The sequence below is a fragment of the Episyrphus balteatus genome, chromosome 3, assembly GCF_945859705.1.
Source record: "Episyrphus balteatus chromosome 3, idEpiBalt1.1, whole genome shotgun sequence".
Lineage (NCBI taxonomy): Eukaryota > Metazoa > Arthropoda > Insecta > Diptera > Syrphidae > Episyrphus > Episyrphus balteatus.
In genome coordinates this window covers 82,034,111-82,055,178 of record NC_079136.1, presented here as the reverse complement: position 1 = coordinate 82,055,178, position 21,068 = coordinate 82,034,111, and the positions used below count along the sequence as shown (strand labels likewise).

General features: G+C 31.2%; 2 protein-coding genes across 2 annotated transcripts in view; one reads left to right on the top strand and one right to left on the bottom strand.

The window, feature by feature from the left end:
* Positions 1–3,795: 3,795 nt before the first annotated feature.
* Positions 3,796–7,697, bottom strand: LOC129914882 (protein takeout). The gene is made up of 5 exons (XM_055994330.1): positions 7,513–7,697; positions 4,756–4,845; positions 4,455–4,692; positions 4,256–4,389; positions 3,796–4,188 (listed from the first exon to the last, which is right to left on the bottom strand). The coding sequence occupies exons 2-5, from the start codon at positions 4,832–4,834 to the stop codon at positions 3,884–3,886; spliced, it is 756 nt and encodes a 251-aa protein (XP_055850305.1). The 5' UTR covers positions 4,835–4,845; positions 7,513–7,697; the 3' UTR covers positions 3,796–3,883.
* A 5,541-nt stretch (positions 7,698–13,238) lies between these two features.
* LOC129914878 (uncharacterized) overlaps positions 13,239–21,068 on the top strand; it is a 52,570-nt gene continuing 44,740 nt past the window's right edge. Inside the window, exons 1-3 of the mRNA XM_055994300.1 lie at positions 13,239–13,636; positions 13,700–14,465; positions 14,526–14,965. Coding sequence (XP_055850275.1) covers positions 13,996–14,465; positions 14,526–14,965 — 910 coding nt within the window. The 5' untranslated portion in view covers positions 13,239–13,636; positions 13,700–13,995. The remainder of the gene's footprint in view (positions 13,637–13,699; positions 14,466–14,525; positions 14,966–21,068) is intronic.

Sequence of the window (21,068 nt, the reverse complement as noted above, 5' to 3'; positions counted from 1 at the left end):
GAAACTGACGAAAACAAGAATTTCTACATTAAAATAAATAGCTATATTATACTATACCAATTTTAGAAAATTACAATTTAATCAAAAAAGCAATCAAGTGTTAGTTTTTATTTTGATGAAGAAAGTTTGATTTTTATTTGAATAGTCAAATTTTAGAAAATTTTGCATTTAATTTTTCTGAAATTTGGAATGTAGATTAAAAATTTCTGCAAAATTTCATATCAATTTTACTTAAAATAGTTTTTTTCCGAAAAATGTTTATAGCGATTTCTAACGATTTTGATTTTTTCTAAAAACGCGCCCTAATAAAAGAAATCATTTTGCTGAAATTCATTCTAGATGTCGATTTTGTTTGATTTGAAGAACGAATTATTTTTTTTGATATGTACGTTTCAGAACATTTAACGAAAAATCTTATTTATATAGAAAGTTTTAAAAATTAAAGCAATCTGAAACTTAAGAAAAAGTTCGTGAGATCGAGTCGTGCATTTTGTTTTTCATCTACAGCCCTGTTCCATTGGAAGTGGTAGTCTTCTAATAGTAGATGTTTTGGTTAATCTAGGACTATCATCTACTGTCTTGGGAATCGCTAGTAAACTACTAGTAGTACTTTGCCACCTCCCAAAGGAACAGGGCTTACATTGAAATGAAACGTTTTGTCTTAAGGGGTTATATCTAGTTGTAAGTGCAAAAAATGCTTCTTTTTTGTGGATTTTTGGGGAAGAGGCATTTAATTATATAAACATAAAGAATACATATCCACATAGCAAATTAAATGTATTAAAAGATTCGTTATGTATTTAAAAAAATATTGGGTTCCGTTGTTTTTGTAGTAGATCTCCTAGACGACCTCCAAAAAAAAGGTATCTGGTGGTGAGCAAGATATCTCTGATCCAAGTCACTTAAAATTAAAAAAACCAAAAGATTCATTTTCAGGATAGACGAATGCAGATAATGAACGAAGAAATAGTCAAAATTTTGATTTTTGACAAAATGGCGGCTTCCCAAAGAAAAAAATCGTTTTTTTTACAAAAATTTACATTTTAAAGTGGCTTTAAAAATCGAATTATTGTCAAAAACCTTTTTACCGACTTCCAAAAAGGAGGAGGTATTCAATTCGTCTGTATTTTTTTTTTTTTTTTATGTTTGTTACCGCATAACTTTGGACAGAGTGAATCAATTTTGATAATTCTTTTTGTATTGGAAAGCTAGTGGCTGCAATGTGGTCCATTTCAATTTCGTTCATTTTAAGCCATAGGAACTATTAGAAAAACCATAAAAGGAACTATTAGAAAAACCATAAAACCCCGTTTTGAATCATGGAAGTCGGTTTTGTTTTTTTGATAAAAATGATTATTCCTTCCTTCATTACCTGACAAAAGTATCTAAGAAAATTGTGTAAAAATTTAAAGCCGATTACTTCAGCCGTTTAGGAGAAAGTTTGCTCACCGCCAGACACCTTTTTTTTGGAGGTCGTCTAGGAGATCTTCTACAAAAGTAACGGAACCCAATATTTTTTTAAATACACATTGAATTCTTTTAATACATTAAATTTTCTATATGGATATGTATTCTTTATGTTTATATAATTAAATGCCTCTTCACAAAAAATCCACAAAAAAAAGTTTTTTTTTGCATTTACAACTAGATAACCCCTTAAGTTTGTTATTAGAATTTTGAACTTGAACTTGGACGGAAGATTTGATACTTTTTTTCAAAATAATAGTCCAAATTCATTTTCTCAGGGGCCCCGAAAATTTACTCTAGCACACGCCTCATTTTGGTCTAGCGCCGCCTCTGTGTTTTAAAGTATTTTAGGTGTACTAGGGAATAACTTAACCTAAGGGTGTAAGTACTGCCCTCCCACTTATGGAAATGTAAAGTATTTTGATGTGAATGTTTTTTTTTTTTTTTTTTTTTTTTTTGCTGTTTGGTTTGTTTTTGATTGACCTAACAGATTGGTGCCCATTTTTGACAAACAAATTTTGACAATATATTACTTTATTATGTGTACTGTGATGCACGCGTATGTTCATTATGGCTACTCCTCATGTTTTCAGAAAATGGACGAAGCAGCTCGTTCGATTTTGACATAAGCCCATCCGCGCATATAGCCTGGTACGCTGTTCGCGCTAAATTTTATCCGAGATAAAATTCCCATACAAGTTATCAATAATTTTATTAGATCCATTTTAGCTCACATAAAATTTTTCGATAATTTGTATGGGAGCTAAAAGTTAGCGCTAGCAGCGAGCGTACCAGGCTTATGCCTATTATAGTTGGGCCTTTACGGGATACGGATAGCCATAATGCGCATATGCTCGATTCGTTAACTTTCGTTAAGCATATATGTCGTGCGCTATCTGAACCGCACGGTATAGGTAAATTTATCAGAATAAAATGAAAACAACATGGATGCAGTGGGAATGGAAGAATAAAACTATTTTTCACTTAATGAAAATATTATAAACACAACTATTTTAAAAATATTTTTGTGTAATTAAACGTGCTTTTTTACACAAATTTTGGAAAACTAAAAATTGTGACGGAAAGCTATGCGCGCATATGCTCATTATGGCTACTCCTCATTTTTCAGAAACAGGACGAAGCAGTTCGCTGAAATTTGATAAAAGCCCATATGCGAGGTCATTAATCAACACCTAAAACCAAAAATTTCAAACAAAATTCAATGTCCCATTTTTGAAAAAAATCGATTTTTTTTTTCAAAAAAAAAAGAAACTTCAAAATTATTTTTAATTATAGGTACAAAAATTATTTTTTTTTTCAAAATTTTATTTTTATCTGATTAAAAAAAAAAAAACAAAGGTCCGTTAAAAATAAATCATTAAAAGTTAGACGCTGTTTAAAAACTAAGATTTTTATTTATTTTTTGTAATCGTTGGAGCCATTTTTGAGAAAAAAAAACTTTTTCATTATTTTTGGTCCAAGAAAATTATTACTAAAAACCCCTCTGGAGAGCCGCCAAAAAACGTTTAGGCTATAGCTCCTTATACAGAGAGACAGACTGATAGACCGACAGACAGAAATGGACTTGTGGAATCCACTTTTTTGGCATTATCGATCATCGTTAGGTAGGTATGTCATGTCTGGTTGTTATCTCAATTTGTACTGGTTATTGCTTGCTATGCGTGTCAAAAAAAAATTGTGGTTTTAATCAAAACCGACATAACGTTGATGGAGTAATTCGAAAAAGTTGGTTTCACAATTGCGTTCGTGCGGTTATGGGTCCATCTTTACACATTCCACAGCCTAAACGGGTGGACGGATTTTCTTCAAATTTGGTACAGCTGATTTTTATGGAATTCTGAAAGTTGATTTTATTTGTTTTTTTTTTTATATCTCGCTTAGAAAGTGTACCGCCCATACAAATTTTTCAATTTAAACCAAATATCTCAAAAACGGCTCTAACGATTTTAATTAAACTTTGCAGACGTGATATTCAAAGCGATTACAATAAAACTGCATTTTTATTTATTTCCAAAAAAGTCAAATAAAATTTTTGTTTTCATTCAACAAAATTTTGCCTTAAATGTCGTCTCTTCGCCAATATCAATTTTTTTTTACATTTATATAGAGCCAGCTCTTAAAATCTTAAAGTAAACTAGTATTAAAGTGCTTTGAACTGCAAGAGCAAGTACGTGCGACCCCAGACGTGCATTTTATTTTTTATACGAAGCTATATCGCAAGCAAAAAATAAAAAACAAAATAAAACTCAACATTTAAAATCAATTAACGTAAATTATATTCAATTAAACTAAAAAAAAAAACAATTGATTTAAAAATGTAAATTTTCGTTTTTTTTCTTATGTGTATATAAAAAGCTATCACATCCTGAGATAATGCTGAGTTTTATGTCCTCTTTTACACAGGGAAAAGTTCATCATAAGTAAATGTTTCCATAATTTTACCAGCTATCGTAAAGAATTTCTTCTCCAAAGCACGTTCAATTGGTGGAATTAATTCCATAGTGAATGTCTCGAAATTCTGATTGATTGTTTCATTGATGATATCGCCAAGTGTTTTGTCACCATTGAACAAATTATACAAACGAATTCGTCCTTTTCCCATTTTAATTTTTACTTCTAAATTCTGAATGCCAACACGATCAACATTATCCTTGTCAGTTTTAATATCAAACAATACTTTTACGAATGCAGTAAAGTTAGCTGTAGTAAAGAAAATATTGATTAAAAGAGTTTTTAAGTTTAGTTGTGAAAAAAATCTGGTACTTACTAAAATTTCCGCTAAATCTTCCATTGCCTTTAAGAGGGAGTGCCAAAAGCTGCCCACTAACATCGTAAGTCCCTTCTCCATGGAGTCTTGGTAGAACCATTTCAAAATCTATGTGTCTACCTTGGTCTAGTGCACTAAATAAAAAAAAAAAATTGTTCAGAAATATTCAATCGATGTTGAGGTTCATCAGTATTCTTACGTCAACTTCTTGATTTCAAAGTTTGCAGCACCAAAAATATTCAAATTTTTCGTTTTAATAGTAAAGCCATTTTGTCCACCATCCAATATGTTTAGATCACCAATATAAAGAGGTTCTAATGGAGGAACATTGAGTTCTTTAATACCATCACCCAAATACGGTCTCATATCGTGAACAGTGTTTCGAATGCACTCATTGATTTTGGGATCGCTTCGATGGCAAATGTGAATGTAGTCGGCTTAATAGAAAGTTTAAATAGTTAAAAAAAATGAATGTTTCCAAATCATAAATAAGAGCTCACGAATCTTTGGAGATTCCGCCAAATAACTATCAAACACAGCTAGTAATAAGAAAAGCGTTAAGAACTGCTTGCACTCCATTTTTAGCTTATCTGAAATCAAAGCATAATTAAAAGTTTAAATAAATAAATACAAATTTGTAAAAGCAGCGTTGAAATTCTTACAACTATTAAATTTATGATTTTGAATCACGAAACGAAAATTAAAAAATTTATTTTGCTTTTATGTATTTTTAATTTTGTATTTATAATTAGCATGCAACTAATAAATAAGAAATATAAACTATTAAATGTTTTATATGCTTATAACTTGACCCGCCATTGAAATTTTCTCAACTAACAAAATAACAATAACTACTATTATCAACACTAAATAATCAGTTAATTTGCATTCACAAGTTGCACAATAGTTCTATGAGTATATTCTTACATGGAACGATTTGGAATTGTTCGGTTACAGAATATTAATTATCTAATTAGGTTTGTTTTTTATGGATGAATTTAAACATATCAACTAATGTTTATGTGCTTAAAGTTCGTTATTATTTTGTAGCTGGCAAAAGTGTTTTTGAAAAATATAGATGGCGCAAGGACAATTATTATATCACCCCTGTTTTTAATAGGAAACAGTTTTGAATTTTATTAAAAAAAACTTACTAAATTTTCAAAATTCTTCAAATTGCAAAAATGAGTAAAACAAATTAACCACCATTAAAAAAAACACCCTTCATAGAAAAAAAATGTTTTCTTCACATTTTGCGTCGATAAACAAATTTCAACAATTTTTAAAGAAAAGGTCCAACAGCAATGAAAAATTTATAACTGCTTACGAGTGATAATTGAAGAAAATAATTAAAAAAAAAACCAAATTGATAAAATTCATTCACTCCTAGTTGTGGCGAAAGAGAACGTATCAGCCATTTCAGGCTTATCCATCCTTTACCATTAAAACTTGGAATGTCATTTTAAAGCAACTTTTTATAACAAAATTTCATAATTTGTTCAAAAATGTTTAATCAAAAACAAAAAAAAAACAAAAATCGTCTAGTCTGTATCTGTTTCTGTATACCTATATGGAGCTACAATCCAAATAGATGTATCAATCCACTTCAAAATGTTACAGTTTTTGGAGATTCTACGGACGGGTTTTTGTGATTAGTTTTTAGTACCAAAAATTAGGTAAGTTACCTGACATATTTCAATTTTGGAGAAATCGTTTTTGTTTTTATCGTTTTCGGATAATGTCGTTTTCGATTGATTTCACTCAAGGATTTATTCATTCTGAAATCCAATAAAGCAGTTTGAATTGTCTTTACCCAATTCTGAAATTTTATTTGAAGATTAATTTATTTAAATATTAGTGATTTTGAGTGAATTCTGGTTTGGAATTCTGTCTTTCATGGTCGTGCGAATAAAACAATTTCAGAAGACTTCTTAAAGATTTCAGACGGTTCTGGACGGCCAATCAATCGTTTCTCAAAAACGACTCCTAATAAGATTTTAAAAAAATCGAGAATTAAAATTTATTAATATTAATGCTTAACCACATTCACCAATTTTAAAAAAGTACAAAAGTAAAAACATTTTTTTTCTCACTAGCGCAATTTTTTTGAGAAAAAGACTCTAGGTATACAAATTGTTTTATAGAAAAAAAAAATAACCTGTTTGTATCATACTTTTATGCTGCCCACCCGGGAAAACCATTTTAAAATACGTTTGAAAATGTTCACTTTTGTACTTATTCACTTTTTAGGCCAAATTTTACAATTAGGCTAAAAAAACACTATTATTATAGGTATCTTCCAAAGAACGGTTTTTTTTTTTTTAATTCTGAGTTTCTTCCAAATGACTAGTTCAATTTCAACGAATTTTTAAAGAGAAGAATTTATACAATATTAAATTAATTAATTTTTTTTTAAATTTTAATTTTTCGATACACACAAAAATAATTTTTTTTTTTGAAAAATAAAATTTCCGAAAACATTGATTTGTTTGAAAATTTGGTTTTAAATGTTAATGAATAATTACTGAGAAATGAAATACCAACTCTATTTTAAATTCATTTTTTATTTTTTTTTTTAACAATTTTTTAACGGCTCTAACGATTTAGAGAAAAACTCCAAAAAAGCATCGACAATAAAAGAAAACTGATTGCAAATTTTTTGTGAACATTAAATTCATTTAAGATGCTGTTTGTTAATTTACTAAATTTTTAAATTAAAAAATTTAAAAATTTAAGTCACTCGAACTCTAGCAGCATTATATTTTTTAATTTAATCAAAAATTTCAAAAGAAAAATGGTAACAGAAACTTAATTTCGTTTTAAATAATAATGCCGAAAAAATCTTAATGAATAAAGCCTAGTATGCATTTGGTGCAAAATTTTAGACCCCATACAAAATTAAAATGTTGATTTCAGAGAATATGATTGAAAGAATCATACGAATCAAAATTGTTTTGACTGACTTCGAGTGATAGGAAGGACATTATCCTTAGTGGATTTTTAAACAAGTTGTATTCAAAATCATGTTAACCATTGTTCATTGTTATATCTAAAGGATTTATGAATTTTTTTTAAAATCAGAAATACACTTTTTTTCACGGATCACATACACAAAATTTAGGTATGTATTTTGATTTGATAATAAATTAATAAATCTTCAAAATTAATAAATCTTCACATTTTCATTCAGAAAAAATTAAAATTAAAAAAATTAAAATATTATTTTAACTTAACACCACTATCCATTATTTTCTTACATTTCAAAAGGACACAGATTTAATCCAACAATTCGTATTCAATCCACAAAACAATTATAATATCCAAGTTTTGAACCGTTATCCGTTAAAAGGACGAAATGTATGTAGGTAGCAAGCTATAGTTGCTAAAGTCTTAGAACTTTAGCGGACTAAGTAAATCTTCACAATGATTAGAACTGAATCTATCTGAGCTTTTGTCATTTGGTTTTATATAGAATCTATAAACTGGCAAAAGTGCGAGATCATAAAGCACAAAATGAAAAAAGTACACAGAGGGACGCTCGCCGGCCGCTACCAGCAGGTGTTTGGTGTTTCTTTAGGCGCGTGTATTTGTACACACGATCAGTTGTAGTATCTCTACTATTACTATGGATATTTGCCTCACTTCTCTGCAATTTAGATGGCAATATCATTGTATAGTGAGATTATTATTTTGTTAATGTAAATATTAATGAGCAAAGATTTCCTGAGAGTTATTTTGCATTTTTTCTAATAAATATTCTATGAATCGCATGCGAAAAGAGTTGGAGGTGATAACTCATTCAACTTTAGCTTTTGATATTATTTATTAAGTATCTATAACTACTAGAACGAGCATCATTCTAAAGAAGATATGGATTGCTTTTTTACACTCCGCATCATTTGATTGAGTACTCATTTACTAATACAAAATTTTTATTTTTATGTGAACAGTTTGTACGTCCTTGTTTTCATTTGTTATAAATATATGTTAAATCATCTTACGTCGTCTTCCATTTGCCAAAATAGAGTCCAATCTTTCATACACACCACCCCCAAATTTTTTTTTCTCATTCGAAAGAGAATTGGTTGAATATCATTCACCTTTTCGCCGCCATCTTGGATTCTAGTTTTTATTAGAAAAGTATAACGACTTCTAGTCATCTTAGGTCAAAGTTGGTAATACAATAAACGAAGACAATTAAATTTTCCGTCTTTAATGTTAAGAACACTTTTTCGATATTCTGAATATTAAAAAGTTACAATTAAAAAAAAAAACAAATTTATTAATTTTTAGCACTTTTTTTTAAATTTTTTAGCACTTTCTATCAAAATTTTGAAAAAAGTGTCCGAGAAAAGATTGTTCACCATAAAAATCTCTACAACTATCCTGTAAAACTTTTTGTGTACCTATCGCTATAAATATAAATACTTTTTTGTTAAAAAATAACACAATTTTTGCTTGGAAAAAATATTGTTTTTTTTAAATTTTAAGTCTCTTTGCGGAAACACCAACCATTTCTTTTAATGATTTTTAAGTGTGAATACAAAATTGTAATAAATCATAAATTAAAATCAAATATATGTTTCATTTGATAATTTGATTCAAAATTTAAACAATTTTGAATTGTTTACAAAGACTTTTAAATTTTCTTCTTTCATTATTATCAAAATTGTTTATCTTCGTAAGTAGATACTAACAATTCATGACATCGTGATCATTTGTCAGTTTATCAAGTAATTTGTATGGATTGCATGTTTTTAGCCATATCCATTGTTGCTGTTGTTGTTATATGTTTTGTTCCATATGAGCAATTTTCTAAGATACTCTTGGCAGGCGACATTATTATTATTGCAATTAGACGGTTGTCAAAATACAATACTTAAACGATTTAGGTAAGGAAATGCCATTATCAAGTTTTCAAGATAATTTCAGTTACAGAATTTATTTTTAAAAATATTTTTTTGTATTCTAAATTTCAATTAATTCCAAGGTTACGAAAAAGGTTTATTGAAGCGCTTAAAATTATAATGACTAATAGAAAATAGTATTTTATGGAGTTACTCACCAAATAAGGTTCACTGAAGCGTTTAGAGGAAGAATATTTTTAAAGAACATTTTATTCAATTATTTTTGAAGTTATAACTTCTTTTGCGGCGTTGGAGTAAAAATTTCTTTTTTGACAAGAAATGTCAAAGGGATTAACGGTGCTTCTAATAGGGGGGTTCACATTGACCAACTTACCGGACAGACCAGCCGCCATTTGGTCTGATCTGATGTTGTTTTGATAATGTGAACACCCATCCGACAGCCTGTCCGGTTTGCCGGATGGTTTTCAAAAAATTTTGATTTTTTGGTGGTCGGACGGACATGTTAGTCGATTAAACGACATGTCTGTCCGGCAGACAGTGATAATCCATTCTCTCTAATTTTAGAGCAGAATAGGGTAAAGATACATTAAAAATAAGCTGAAAAATGGGTTTTGATAAAAATTATCTGATGAGTGTGAACGAAAAATATAAAACGGCCATCAGGCCAAATGACAATCGGTCTGTCCGGTAAGTTGGTTAATGTGAACCCCCCTAATCACATGAAATCAAAACAAAAAATTGTCGGCAAGGTAGTAACATAGGGTGATTCAAATAATCTTTTTGAAATTAAGGCTTGGTCACACCAGAAGGTACGCGGTAGCGGTACGGGTAATGGGGACTTTTCACGAGTTGACTTTTGCCGTGCGACGAAGCTTTCCGACTCGTGTGAACGTAAGTCGCAGACGAATAAAGTGACATTCCTCATAGAAAAATCCTATTCGACCGACATATCGTGCAGCTAAAATCGACTCGTGAAAAGTCGGCATGACGGTACGGATACTTGTATGAAAAAAATTCCAATCCAAACTGACACATCAACGTTCAGATGTAGAATTTGTTAAATACAAAAATATCTTTACCGCTACCCGTACCGCTACCAAATACCTTCCGATGTGGTCAAGCCTTTAAGGCTTGGCCACACCGGAGGGTATGCGGTGTAGGTACGGGTAGCGGTAACGATATTTGTATGAAAAAAATTCCACATCTGAACGTTGATATGTCAGTTTGGAATTTTTTTCATACAAGTACCGTTACCTCTACCCGTACCGCTACCGCATACCCTCCGGTGTGGCCAAGCCTTTAAGGCTTGGCCACACCGAAGGGTACATGCGGTAGCGGTACGGGTACTTGTATGAAAAAAATTCAAAACTGACACATCAACGTTCAGATGTGGAATTTTTTTCATACAATTACCCGTACCGCTACCGTATGTACCCTTCGGTGTGGCCAAGCCTTTAAGGCTTGGCCACACCGAAGGGTACTTTCGGTACCGGTACGGGTAATTGTTTGAAAAAAATTCCACATCTGAACGGTGATGTTTGGAATTTTTTTCATACAATTACCCATACCGCTACCGCATCCTTCGGTGTGGCCAAGCCTTTAAGGCTTGGCCACACCGGAGGGTACGCGGTAGCGGTAAGGGTAGCGGCAACGATATTTGTATTAAAAAAATTCCACACCCGAACGTTGATGTGTCAGTTTGGAATTTTTTCCATACAAATACCCGTACCGTTACCTGTACCTCTACCGCGTACCCTCCGGTGTGGCCAAGCCTTTACACTTATTTAGCGGCGACGGATGAAAATTTACTCCTCTGTTAAGAACTTTCACAAGGATTAACTGTCATCTAGCTTATTAGATGGTACCTACTACAAAATTTTGTTTGTTATTATTTTTTTTTACGACAAAAATTTCAATTGTAAAATAATAAAACAAAATATTTTACTATTTATTTTGGAAATATAACTTTGCACACCAAATTCTCTTTAAATTAAAAGCACAGGAAAGTGAGCTGAAAGTGAGTTAAAAGTGAGCTGAAAGTGAGCTAAAAGTGAGCTGAAAGTGAGCTGAGCTGTTGGGTGAGCTAAGATAAAGTGAGCTGAGCTCTGATGGGTGAGAGGTTACATTGATTTTTATTTGGAAAGTATAATGAAATATGAATATATTTTAAACTTTTATAAAACACCATTGCTTAAGATGTTTGGTTCTAGTTATTAATGGAATTATTTTAACACATGGATATTTTTATAAATAAAACAGATAATTTTTCGTGATCTTTTTCTTGTTTTTTTTTTAATAGTAAAACTATTTCTATTTTTTTAGTAAAATATTTCTTTTTTTATCATAAAAAAAATTCCGAGATATAGGCGTTGGAAGTTGGGGGCGCGAAAAAGCTTCTGGGAGCTGAACGCTTTGACCTAGAGACATGGGAGTTGTGTCATATGAAAGTTTATATTCTCAGCTACCCGATAGTGGTATAATCCGGTTTTTGGATTTTTTTCAAAATTCCGAGAAAATCGCGTTTGAAAGTTGGGGTAAAATTTTTTTTCGAAAAATCCCCGAATCTTTGAACGCTCCTGGAAGCTAAACGGCTTGAGAGACATTTTTGGGAGTGATGCCAAATGATAGCTTGTGTCATGGGCCTACGCTTTGCACATTGTCAGATTTTTAAAAAATCTGCTTCCGTGTTAAACCGCCACATCATGTCTTTTTGTTCAGAATCGGGCTTATCTTTTTTTTTACCTTTAAGTTCTCCTGGTTTGAGAACGCGTGGACCTACAGTGATGGGAATTGTACCCAAATATAGGTTAGAGTCCCCGCTACCTTGGCATCAAAATTTTTTTTTTTTCATTTTTTCCAAAATTCCGAGATATAGGCGTTGGAAGTTGGGGGCGCGAAAAAACTTCTGGATATTAAAACTAATATATTTTCGGTATTAGGTCCACCACACACTTAAAACTACCTGTTTTCAGAAACCACAAAATATATTTGTTTATGATATACCTAATAAATAAAATAATATTTTAATATTTCAACCCCTAATAAAAAATAATCTATCGAACTACCTGATTGAGAAACCACAAAACTCATTCAAAAATAAACGCGTGACAGTAATAAAATAAAAAATAAATGCATACCCTTTCATATCCCATCCTATCCATATTGCACGACATAATTACCTATACATTGTATATCTTTTTCATTGAACTGTGATAACAATAACTTCAAACCCATTCATGGACCAAACGCGTCATAAACATTTTACCAAATTTTCAACTAGTAATAAAAATAATATAATTATAATTCTATAAAAATAATTCCATTAATAACTAGAACCAAACATCTTAAGCTATGGTGTTTTACAAAAGTTTAAAATATCTTCATTTTTCATTATACTTTCCAAACAAAAATCAATGTAACCTCTCACCTATCACAGCTCAGCTCACTTTACCTTAGCTCACCCAACAGCTCAGCTCACCGACAGCTCAGCTCAACCATCAGCTCAGCTCACTTTCAGCTCAATTTCAGCTCAGCTCAAATGAGCTGTGCTATGGTACCTAGCTCAAAAATGAGCTAGCTCAAAATTTGAGCTGAGCTGTGAGCTGAGCTCAGCTCACTTTTGAGCTTTGTTGCAACCCTGCATAAGACACACTTTTTCTTTCACGAAAAATGCTTTTTAAACAAACATGGTAGGTTTTCTCTTGTTTGTGGTGCGCAAACGGCAAACAGTACATGACAATTGACAATCGAATGAGTGACAGTCGAAGTAATATCACAGGGATGACATATGAAACGCTTCACTTGGTTTACATTGTTTAATATTCCAGTCATGTTCCATTCCATTATTTTGAAGAACATTAAATTTGGATAAAATTTTTAAAGTTTTCTTGACCTTGAAATGATGCTTTCACTATAGCTAAAATGTGATAAATTCGCAAATTATCTAATTTTGAATGTCAAATCGTATAGAACAAAAATTATTTTAATATTTGAACAGACATAATTTGTGAAATCGTCTCAAAGGTTTGACATTCGAAGTTAGAAAGTTTTGCGAATTTATCTCATTTTAGTTATATTGAAAAAAAAAATTTTTAGTTTTTGAAGAAAATCAGCATCCTCATATTTCACAAATGTTTGGTTTCAGCATTCAACTCGGTCTGTTCAGCTATTTTTGAGTACACAGAGCGCGCTCTGAACATGTTCAGAACGAAAAATGAGATAAAAAGGAACACAATTTTTTGACAGCTCAGGGGTCGAACTGCGGCATACGTACGTTAACGTATTGACGTTTTATGTCTCTATCATTTTCTTCTGATTAAATAGAGAGAGCAATAGTCAAAACGTTAACGAACGTATGCCGTAGTTTGACTCCAGGGTTTCATTTCTGAATTAATAAAGAAAAACACTAATAACTGACAAAAGGAGTCAAATGGGTAAAAAAAAGAATTTATTTAATACTGGGAAATAAAGAAAACAAATCCAATGTCTACGTGCCAAATAAAAATTGAGATGAGTACTTTTACTCTTAAAAAAAAAAAAAAAACTTATAAAAATGACCGCTTTACTTCCTTTGCAGCGTGGAAGTATGAAAAACTAACAAAATTATTGTTAATCACAAGCTCCAAAAAAAATTTTAAATAATCCAACCACAATTAAAAAAATTAAACACAAACAAAAAAATTAGAGTCACCCTGTCGTGCGTCGATAATACAGTTTGAATCAACCCATGAATAAGAAGGACAAGAATGACAGCAAAAGCTGTCATTCGAGTCGAGTGATAGAATTAAAACGAGTGATAGAAAGTAAACCAAAATTTTTGCATTTGATTTTCCATTTCCCATGACCATTTTTTGAAAAAATATTTTTCAAAAAATGTTTGCATTAAAAAGAAGCACCACTCGGTGTCATTACCTGGGCCAATCACTTGAACCAAAACGATTCCTATCTGCACAACCCCAACCAAAATCAAATTCTGATGAATACACAGACAAACCGGAATATCCCGAAATCTTGGAACTTAGCCGCGAAGCACGCATGAAACGTGAAAAACAATCATGGCATGAACAAATTAAAGCTGTCCCAACAATTGAAGAGAAATTGATAAAGATAAATATGCCAAGATATTATGGATTCAAGACAATTATGTTGAATTCCGAAGAGAATCCTTATAATTGTCTTCCACTTAATCAACATTATACAAGGACAGTTTTCGAAGGTTATGAAAAGTTACCAAATACAGCGACAAAAGCCGATGAAGCTAGTAAAACTCAAATGGAATCATTTGTCAAATCAGTTTCGGCAAATATTCAAGATGCTATTGAGTATTCCAATGAGTTTTTCAAGTACGTTTCTTTGATTTTGTTTTTTCAATAAATTTGGGTTTAAATTAATCTTGTTTCCAGGGAAAGATATGGTTATGATAGCTCATTGTCTGCCCAACAAAAAGACAAGCTTTTAGGACAGATTATAGTCGAAAACCTCAACAGAACCCTCATCAACTCTTTAAGCGCCGATGCCGCTCATTTGTCAGAAATTGAAATTGATCTAAATCCCAGACATGAAGCATTCTGGTCAGTTGGAGGAGTGAATCCTTCAAAAGACGCTGTTAAGAGTAGAAAGGGTCGTGATTGGCAAAAAGATACTGTCTATATGCCAGTAGAAAGACTTGTCCAGTACACTGGTGAACCTTATCTTGCTATCAGACATAGTTTGCCTTTGGCGCCTATCAAGTCGATTGAAGAGAGTAGTTCGGTGGAGCTTGCCAAGAAGATACCTATTTATAAATTTGATGCCCGGACTTTGGGATATAAGACCAACTATCGACATGCTACAAATATTCCTGGTAAGTGGGGGTTTCCCTGAGGAAAGATGTTAGAATTTGAACAACTACACCTAAGACAATTACTTTTCGTGACTATGACAACGCTGACTATGAAAGTTTTTGAAAGAAAGTGTTCTTTTAGATTGGGAACAAATTTTTAGATTTGATTGTATTGATCACGACTTGATTCACGAACTATTTACCTGCTAGGCTTTTTCTGAAAACATAACATATCAATTCAAATTAAAAAACCCTTCATTCTTTAACACAATTACAAAAAACTTTCATAGAATTCAAAATGTGAGAAAAAAGATTTTTTAAGTAAGGCAAAAAATCTCAGCTGAGCGCTGACTTTTTTTTCTGAGATTTTCGAGACGAAAATTTTTTGGATTCAATTTCAAAGTTTTCTTTCTCTTTCTTTAATTTTATTTGTTATTGTTTTGATGTTTGGTGGTGTGTAGTTATAAAAGTGCTAAAAACATGAAAATTTAAAGAAAATGTTATTATTTCGGGCTCACTTCACGAAATAACTTATTTTGAAATACTTTTGTATCACAATTTAATATTTGAAGAAAAGTTGCAATTGTGTGATGTTGCAGTTGAAAAAAAAAAAATTGGATTCATGTGAGGAACTTGTTCCACAGAATTATTTTGCTCTCTTTCAAAATGACATTGAGCCCTCAGAGATTTTTTGTTGGTGGGACGCACCTAATTTGTTTGCAAAAAAGTCATATTTTTAGAAGGCTACTGCGAAAATTAGTACCTACCTTCCAAAAATTTTTTTTTTTTTTTGTAAAACAAATGGCGAACTGTCAAATAGTTTTTTAAAGTTACATATTCCATATACTTCTTTTGCGGCGTGACGCTATCACCATCTCCGAGATTGAGTGAGAGTTATAACTTCAGTCGCGTGTACATAGTACACACACGTTTTTTTTTGGGAAGCACACTGATATCGAAACAAAATTTAAGAAAACGGTTTTTTTGTCAAAAAGTATTAAAAAAAGAAATTTTGGAGATATAGAGCTATTAATGAAAAAAATCTAGGACAGAACAGATCAGAGCAGCACAAGTTTGTAAATACTGTCAGAACAAGAAAGAACAGAAAAGTTCAACTTTTGTATTTAATAAGATTGACAGTTGTCTATATGATTTGCAAAATTTTAAATTAAAAAATCATTTCTTGAAATGATTTTTTACTAATGGCGTTTTCGATTGGCAGTCCGGAAGCGTCCGGAATCATTCTGAAAAAATTTTATTCACACAAAACTGTCAGTTTTGTACGAATAAAACGCTTTCAGAATGATTCCGGACGCTTCCGGACTGCCAATCGAAAACGCCATAAAATTAATGATTTACTAGCACTTTTAATATTCTCGTAATTTGTTTTTGTTATTAATTAGTAATCAAACATTCTTTAAAAAATCACCTCTAAAATCTTATTTTCTCTAATTTTTAACACAATCACACAAACAAATGACAATTGATACTTTTCACTCACTTGCTCTACCCCAAAAGTAGGAGTAGAAAAACTTGAACTTTTCTGTGCCGAACAACTTCATGAAACATAAAATGACAGATTGTAGAACAAGTTGGGGCGAGTTTTTTTTCATGAAACACAAAAACTTGTACTTTTCTAATCTTTTCTGTTTTGTGCGGATCAGATTAATTAAACAGACCTAATATGTGAAACATTTATTTTAAAAGTTCTTTTAATTCCTGAGAAAAAGCTTCTCAAAGATCAAAATAATGGACAAATTTCAAATGGAATTGACCCAATATTATTCTGAATGCCTCAAATGTTCTTTTACTCAATATCTAGACTACTCAAAAGTTTTGTGAGTAGATATTTATTGAAATTTGCAAAAAACTGTATGAAGATCGCACTAAACATCCTTAAAATTGCGTGAGAAATTTGCGTTTTAGCCAAGGCCTTACCCCCACCAGACGTCCTTGAAGAGCCCTTGAAGAGCGATTTTAATACAAAAGTCAGAATATTATTTTTGTATTGATGTATAGTAGACTGGGCCAAAAAAATAAAATATTTTTTTTTTGAAAGTTACTTCGAAAATCTTGTTCAGGATGATGAAAAAAAAAATTTGGTGAAAATTTGAGCCGTTAAAAATAATTTTAAGAGGTCTATCATCGGTGTTTTTTATTTTTATACATGATATGATGTGTTACAACAGAACTGCTAGACGATCAAAGTAAAAAAAATTTCTGTTCATTTTTTCTTATATAAAATTAAATTTCCTACAAAAAAGATCTGATTGAAAATTTTCGTCAGACGAGCCGTATTCGAGTAATTAAGCTTTTTAAATCGAAGTGTTTTTTCAATTTGACTGTTTCACTTTGGAATTTTGTGATGAGCAAATAAGTGAATAGAAAAATAAAATAATTTTCCCTAAATTGAGTTCTGAAGAAGTTATTCACGATTTAAAAATTGATTTTTTAATTTTTTTCTCGATTTAAATCGTGAATAACTTCTTCAGAACTCAATTATATACTGCATAACTTTTTTCAAATTGTTGGAAATATCCATTATTTAATAAAAATAATAATCACATTATTTGCAATCTACTCTTGTGTATAAGTTTCACAGCTATAAGAAAACAATAAACAAAGTTTTTGGTCACATTTTCTAAATTTAAACAACGTTTATAAATACGGGGGTTAGACTATAAGGTTTGTATTTTTTTAAATTTTGTTTGTATCTAGGCCAATGTTGTAATTAACATCATTTGCACGTTGTTCACGTACACTGTGGCGTATACGTACTCTATTTTGTATTTTTGAAGTTATAATTCTTTTGCGGGCGTTGGGGTATGATGGCAATTGAGGCGATATTAAAGGAAGTTCTTAGAGTGGTGCCAAAGCACGTTTTATGAAACAAATTTTGAAAAATTATTATTACTGTTTTTGAGCTAGTAACTGTTATTTATGCACTACAGGCTTTTCAAGAATAAAAACTAATCACCATTTTGCAAATTAACTTCACGCATTTGAAAATGGAGTTCACCTCATTGCAAATGAATTCAAAGAAATATTTTTTTTTTAATATTTAATTTTTATATTTATATTATATTTTATTCCCAAGTGTGAAAAGTTTAAATATCTGGGGTCTATGATAAATACCGAAGGTACTTGTGATGACGATATCAATCATCGCGTAAGCGTAGGGTGGATGAAGTGGCGGGAAAATTCTGCCATCTTCTGTGATCGAAAAATGCCCCCTAAGCTGAAAGGAAGACTCTACACCGCAGTTGTGCGTCCAGCACTCACATACGGTTCACAATGTTGGACAATGTACAAAAAGTATGAGAGTAAGTTAACGGCAGCTGAGATGAAGATGCTTCGTATGACAGCAGGAGTAACAAAGCTTGATAAGATTAGAAGTACGAAGATCCGAGGAAGCCTTCATGTTAAAAACACCATCTCCCAAAAAATTGAACACGACCGACTCAGTTGGTATTGCCATGTTCAAAGGAGAGATCCTGAGAACCCCGTCAAAAAAGCAATATCATACAACGTTCCAACACGAAATAGAAAGAAAGGTAGGCCTAAAAACTCCTGGTACAAGCAAATGCAAAACCACCAGCATTCAGTTGGCCTTAGAAATGGAACAATACAAAACCGGGAGGCTTGCCGCCGATTTCTGAGGTCAACCCGGCGAACCCCACAGGCGGATCACTAGTGTGAAGCAGTTACGTGGGATAGTTATGATCCCCTCGACATCGAGATCATAACAACGCCGAGAAAAAGGAAAAAAAAAAAATTATATTTTAAAAAACGTGAATTTCGTTTGAAAATTCTCTTATTTTGCAAGTACAAGTGAACTTAATTGGAAAAATCTTCTTTGGCTCTAAATCATGTACGATGTACTTAAGAACGTCGAATAAAACATCAAAGAACGCTCTGAAAAATTACCCTTCTGTAGCGGTCATTGCAAGGAGCAAAAACAATGTTGAGTCAAAAAATAAGTGACTTCTGAAAAGAAAACTAGAAAAGAATTTACACGTATGCCTTATAGAGAGCTTAACTATTTACGTGGTAAAGATTTTTGACCTGGTTAATTCTTATAAAAAAAAATAATAATTGCATATGTTTATTTTATTATAGAGAGTCGTTGACACCTTCTATTATAATTTGAATTCGAAAACGTGTGCTCAAAATTTATATAATGACAATTTAATTTAACATTGCATGCGAGAATTCTTTTTGTAGGATGTAAATAGCACTTTACGTCTTCTAAAACAACCACAAAATTGCAAGTGTCATCAGATTGTCAGTCATGCGACTTGACTTTTTTTTTCCAACGAACAAAGGTTAATTCGGCTTTTTAAGTAGGTACAGCAAAATTACAAATGAATGATCATCTATGCATTTAATGTCTGTAATTGAATATCGCTTTATGTCATTGCCTCGTTAGTATAAGGATAGAAACTGTGTGTTTATTGCACCGAACCGAATCTTACAACGATTCTTTTGCTTATTGAGGAGACAGTAAATAAATATGCGTGATCACTTTTGAACTACACTTGATCGTGAGTTCGTTTGTTAGTTTAGTTTTAATAAGATATACCCTCCTCAGAATAAAAGCTTTGAAATGTCAAAGAATAGAGGTATTGTTAGTGAAGCATTATTTTAGTAATTTACTAAAACAAACATCTGAACAATGGGAGTAATTTTAGTGAAAGCATCCATCAAGATTTATTTGGCCTAAGGGCACAATATTTGTTCAGACTTATTACCTACCCACAAAAAGGTCACGTTTTATGGGCATACATAACATTATCACGAATACTTAGAATTTTCAAAAAAACATCCTTAATGTCCTTAACATTAAAAGATGAATGTTGTGACATCATTTCTATTTCTATTTTCATTATATGACCCACCAACTTCAACCGTTGCTAGATACTTATCTACTTCCAGATAAAATTTCATTACTTTGTAACCATTATCTTGCACTTACATTTCAGATATGTAGGTACATGAAATTTCGTAATAAAAAATGCTAATTATAAGAAAATCCAACTTGAATTCTAGTTTGGTATTCTTTTTAAAAAGCATATTAATATGTTAATAAGTTCACCTATATAATTAACCTAATCGATTATTATTATTAATCAATTATATTTTGGGATTTTTTAAAGCAAAGTTTTTTCCCTTCGCAGCTTATTGTTAATATGAAAATAGCAATGGTTATCACGAAACGTTTATAATCTGCATTTTTCTTATAAATATTTGAAACGAAAAGAAAAATCATTAATAATTATAAAAAGTAGGAAGACCTGCTGTCAGTCAATTGATTAGATTTGATAGATTGGAAATTCTAAGAAGTTTTTTTTTCAAAAAGAACTCTTCTGTTTGATTTATTGTAATATTCGGCAGCTTAAAATTTGGCATCAAATGCTAACTATAAAAAAAACTTGAGCAAATATCAACCCTTTTACTTGCGATAGTGATGTACAATAGGTACTGCAGATCAAGGATAAGATTTTAAAAACCAAAATTAAAATTTCATTACGCTAATGGAAAATCCCAAAAAATGAGCCTCGCAGTTCTAAGGAGATGGAATAAAATTTCTTAGCACGAATAATGAAACTGTTTGTGGTCTTAGCCACCGCTTTATGTTCATCAATTGTCTGTAAGAGCAACATAATTTTATAATTAATTCGGCAGACGGCCCATGAAGCCATGTTTTTTATTCTTTTTTAATAAATAATTTATTTATAACGTTTTTTTGAAAATATAAAGAAATAATAATAAAAAAAAATAATAATAATTACATTTTATTTATGCATAAGAAAAGGCAAACATTCGACTTTGAAAAAAGCTGACAAAACAAATAGGCATGTTTTCAAATTGGATATTAATCAGGGGAGGGTAGGGACAGAGAATGGAATTATGGGGAACGCGCAAACCATTGAATTTGGCAGCAAAAGTGTAGAAAAGAACTTGACCCGAATCATTTCTCATCAAAAACTTGACAGATTTTTATAAACAAGTTTCTTATAACCACAATACCAAACTTTCCTCAATTGTTAAAAAAAGCATAAAATATTTGAATATTTAAATTTTTGAAAATAATATGTATGCGAGTATGTATGTAGGAATTCAT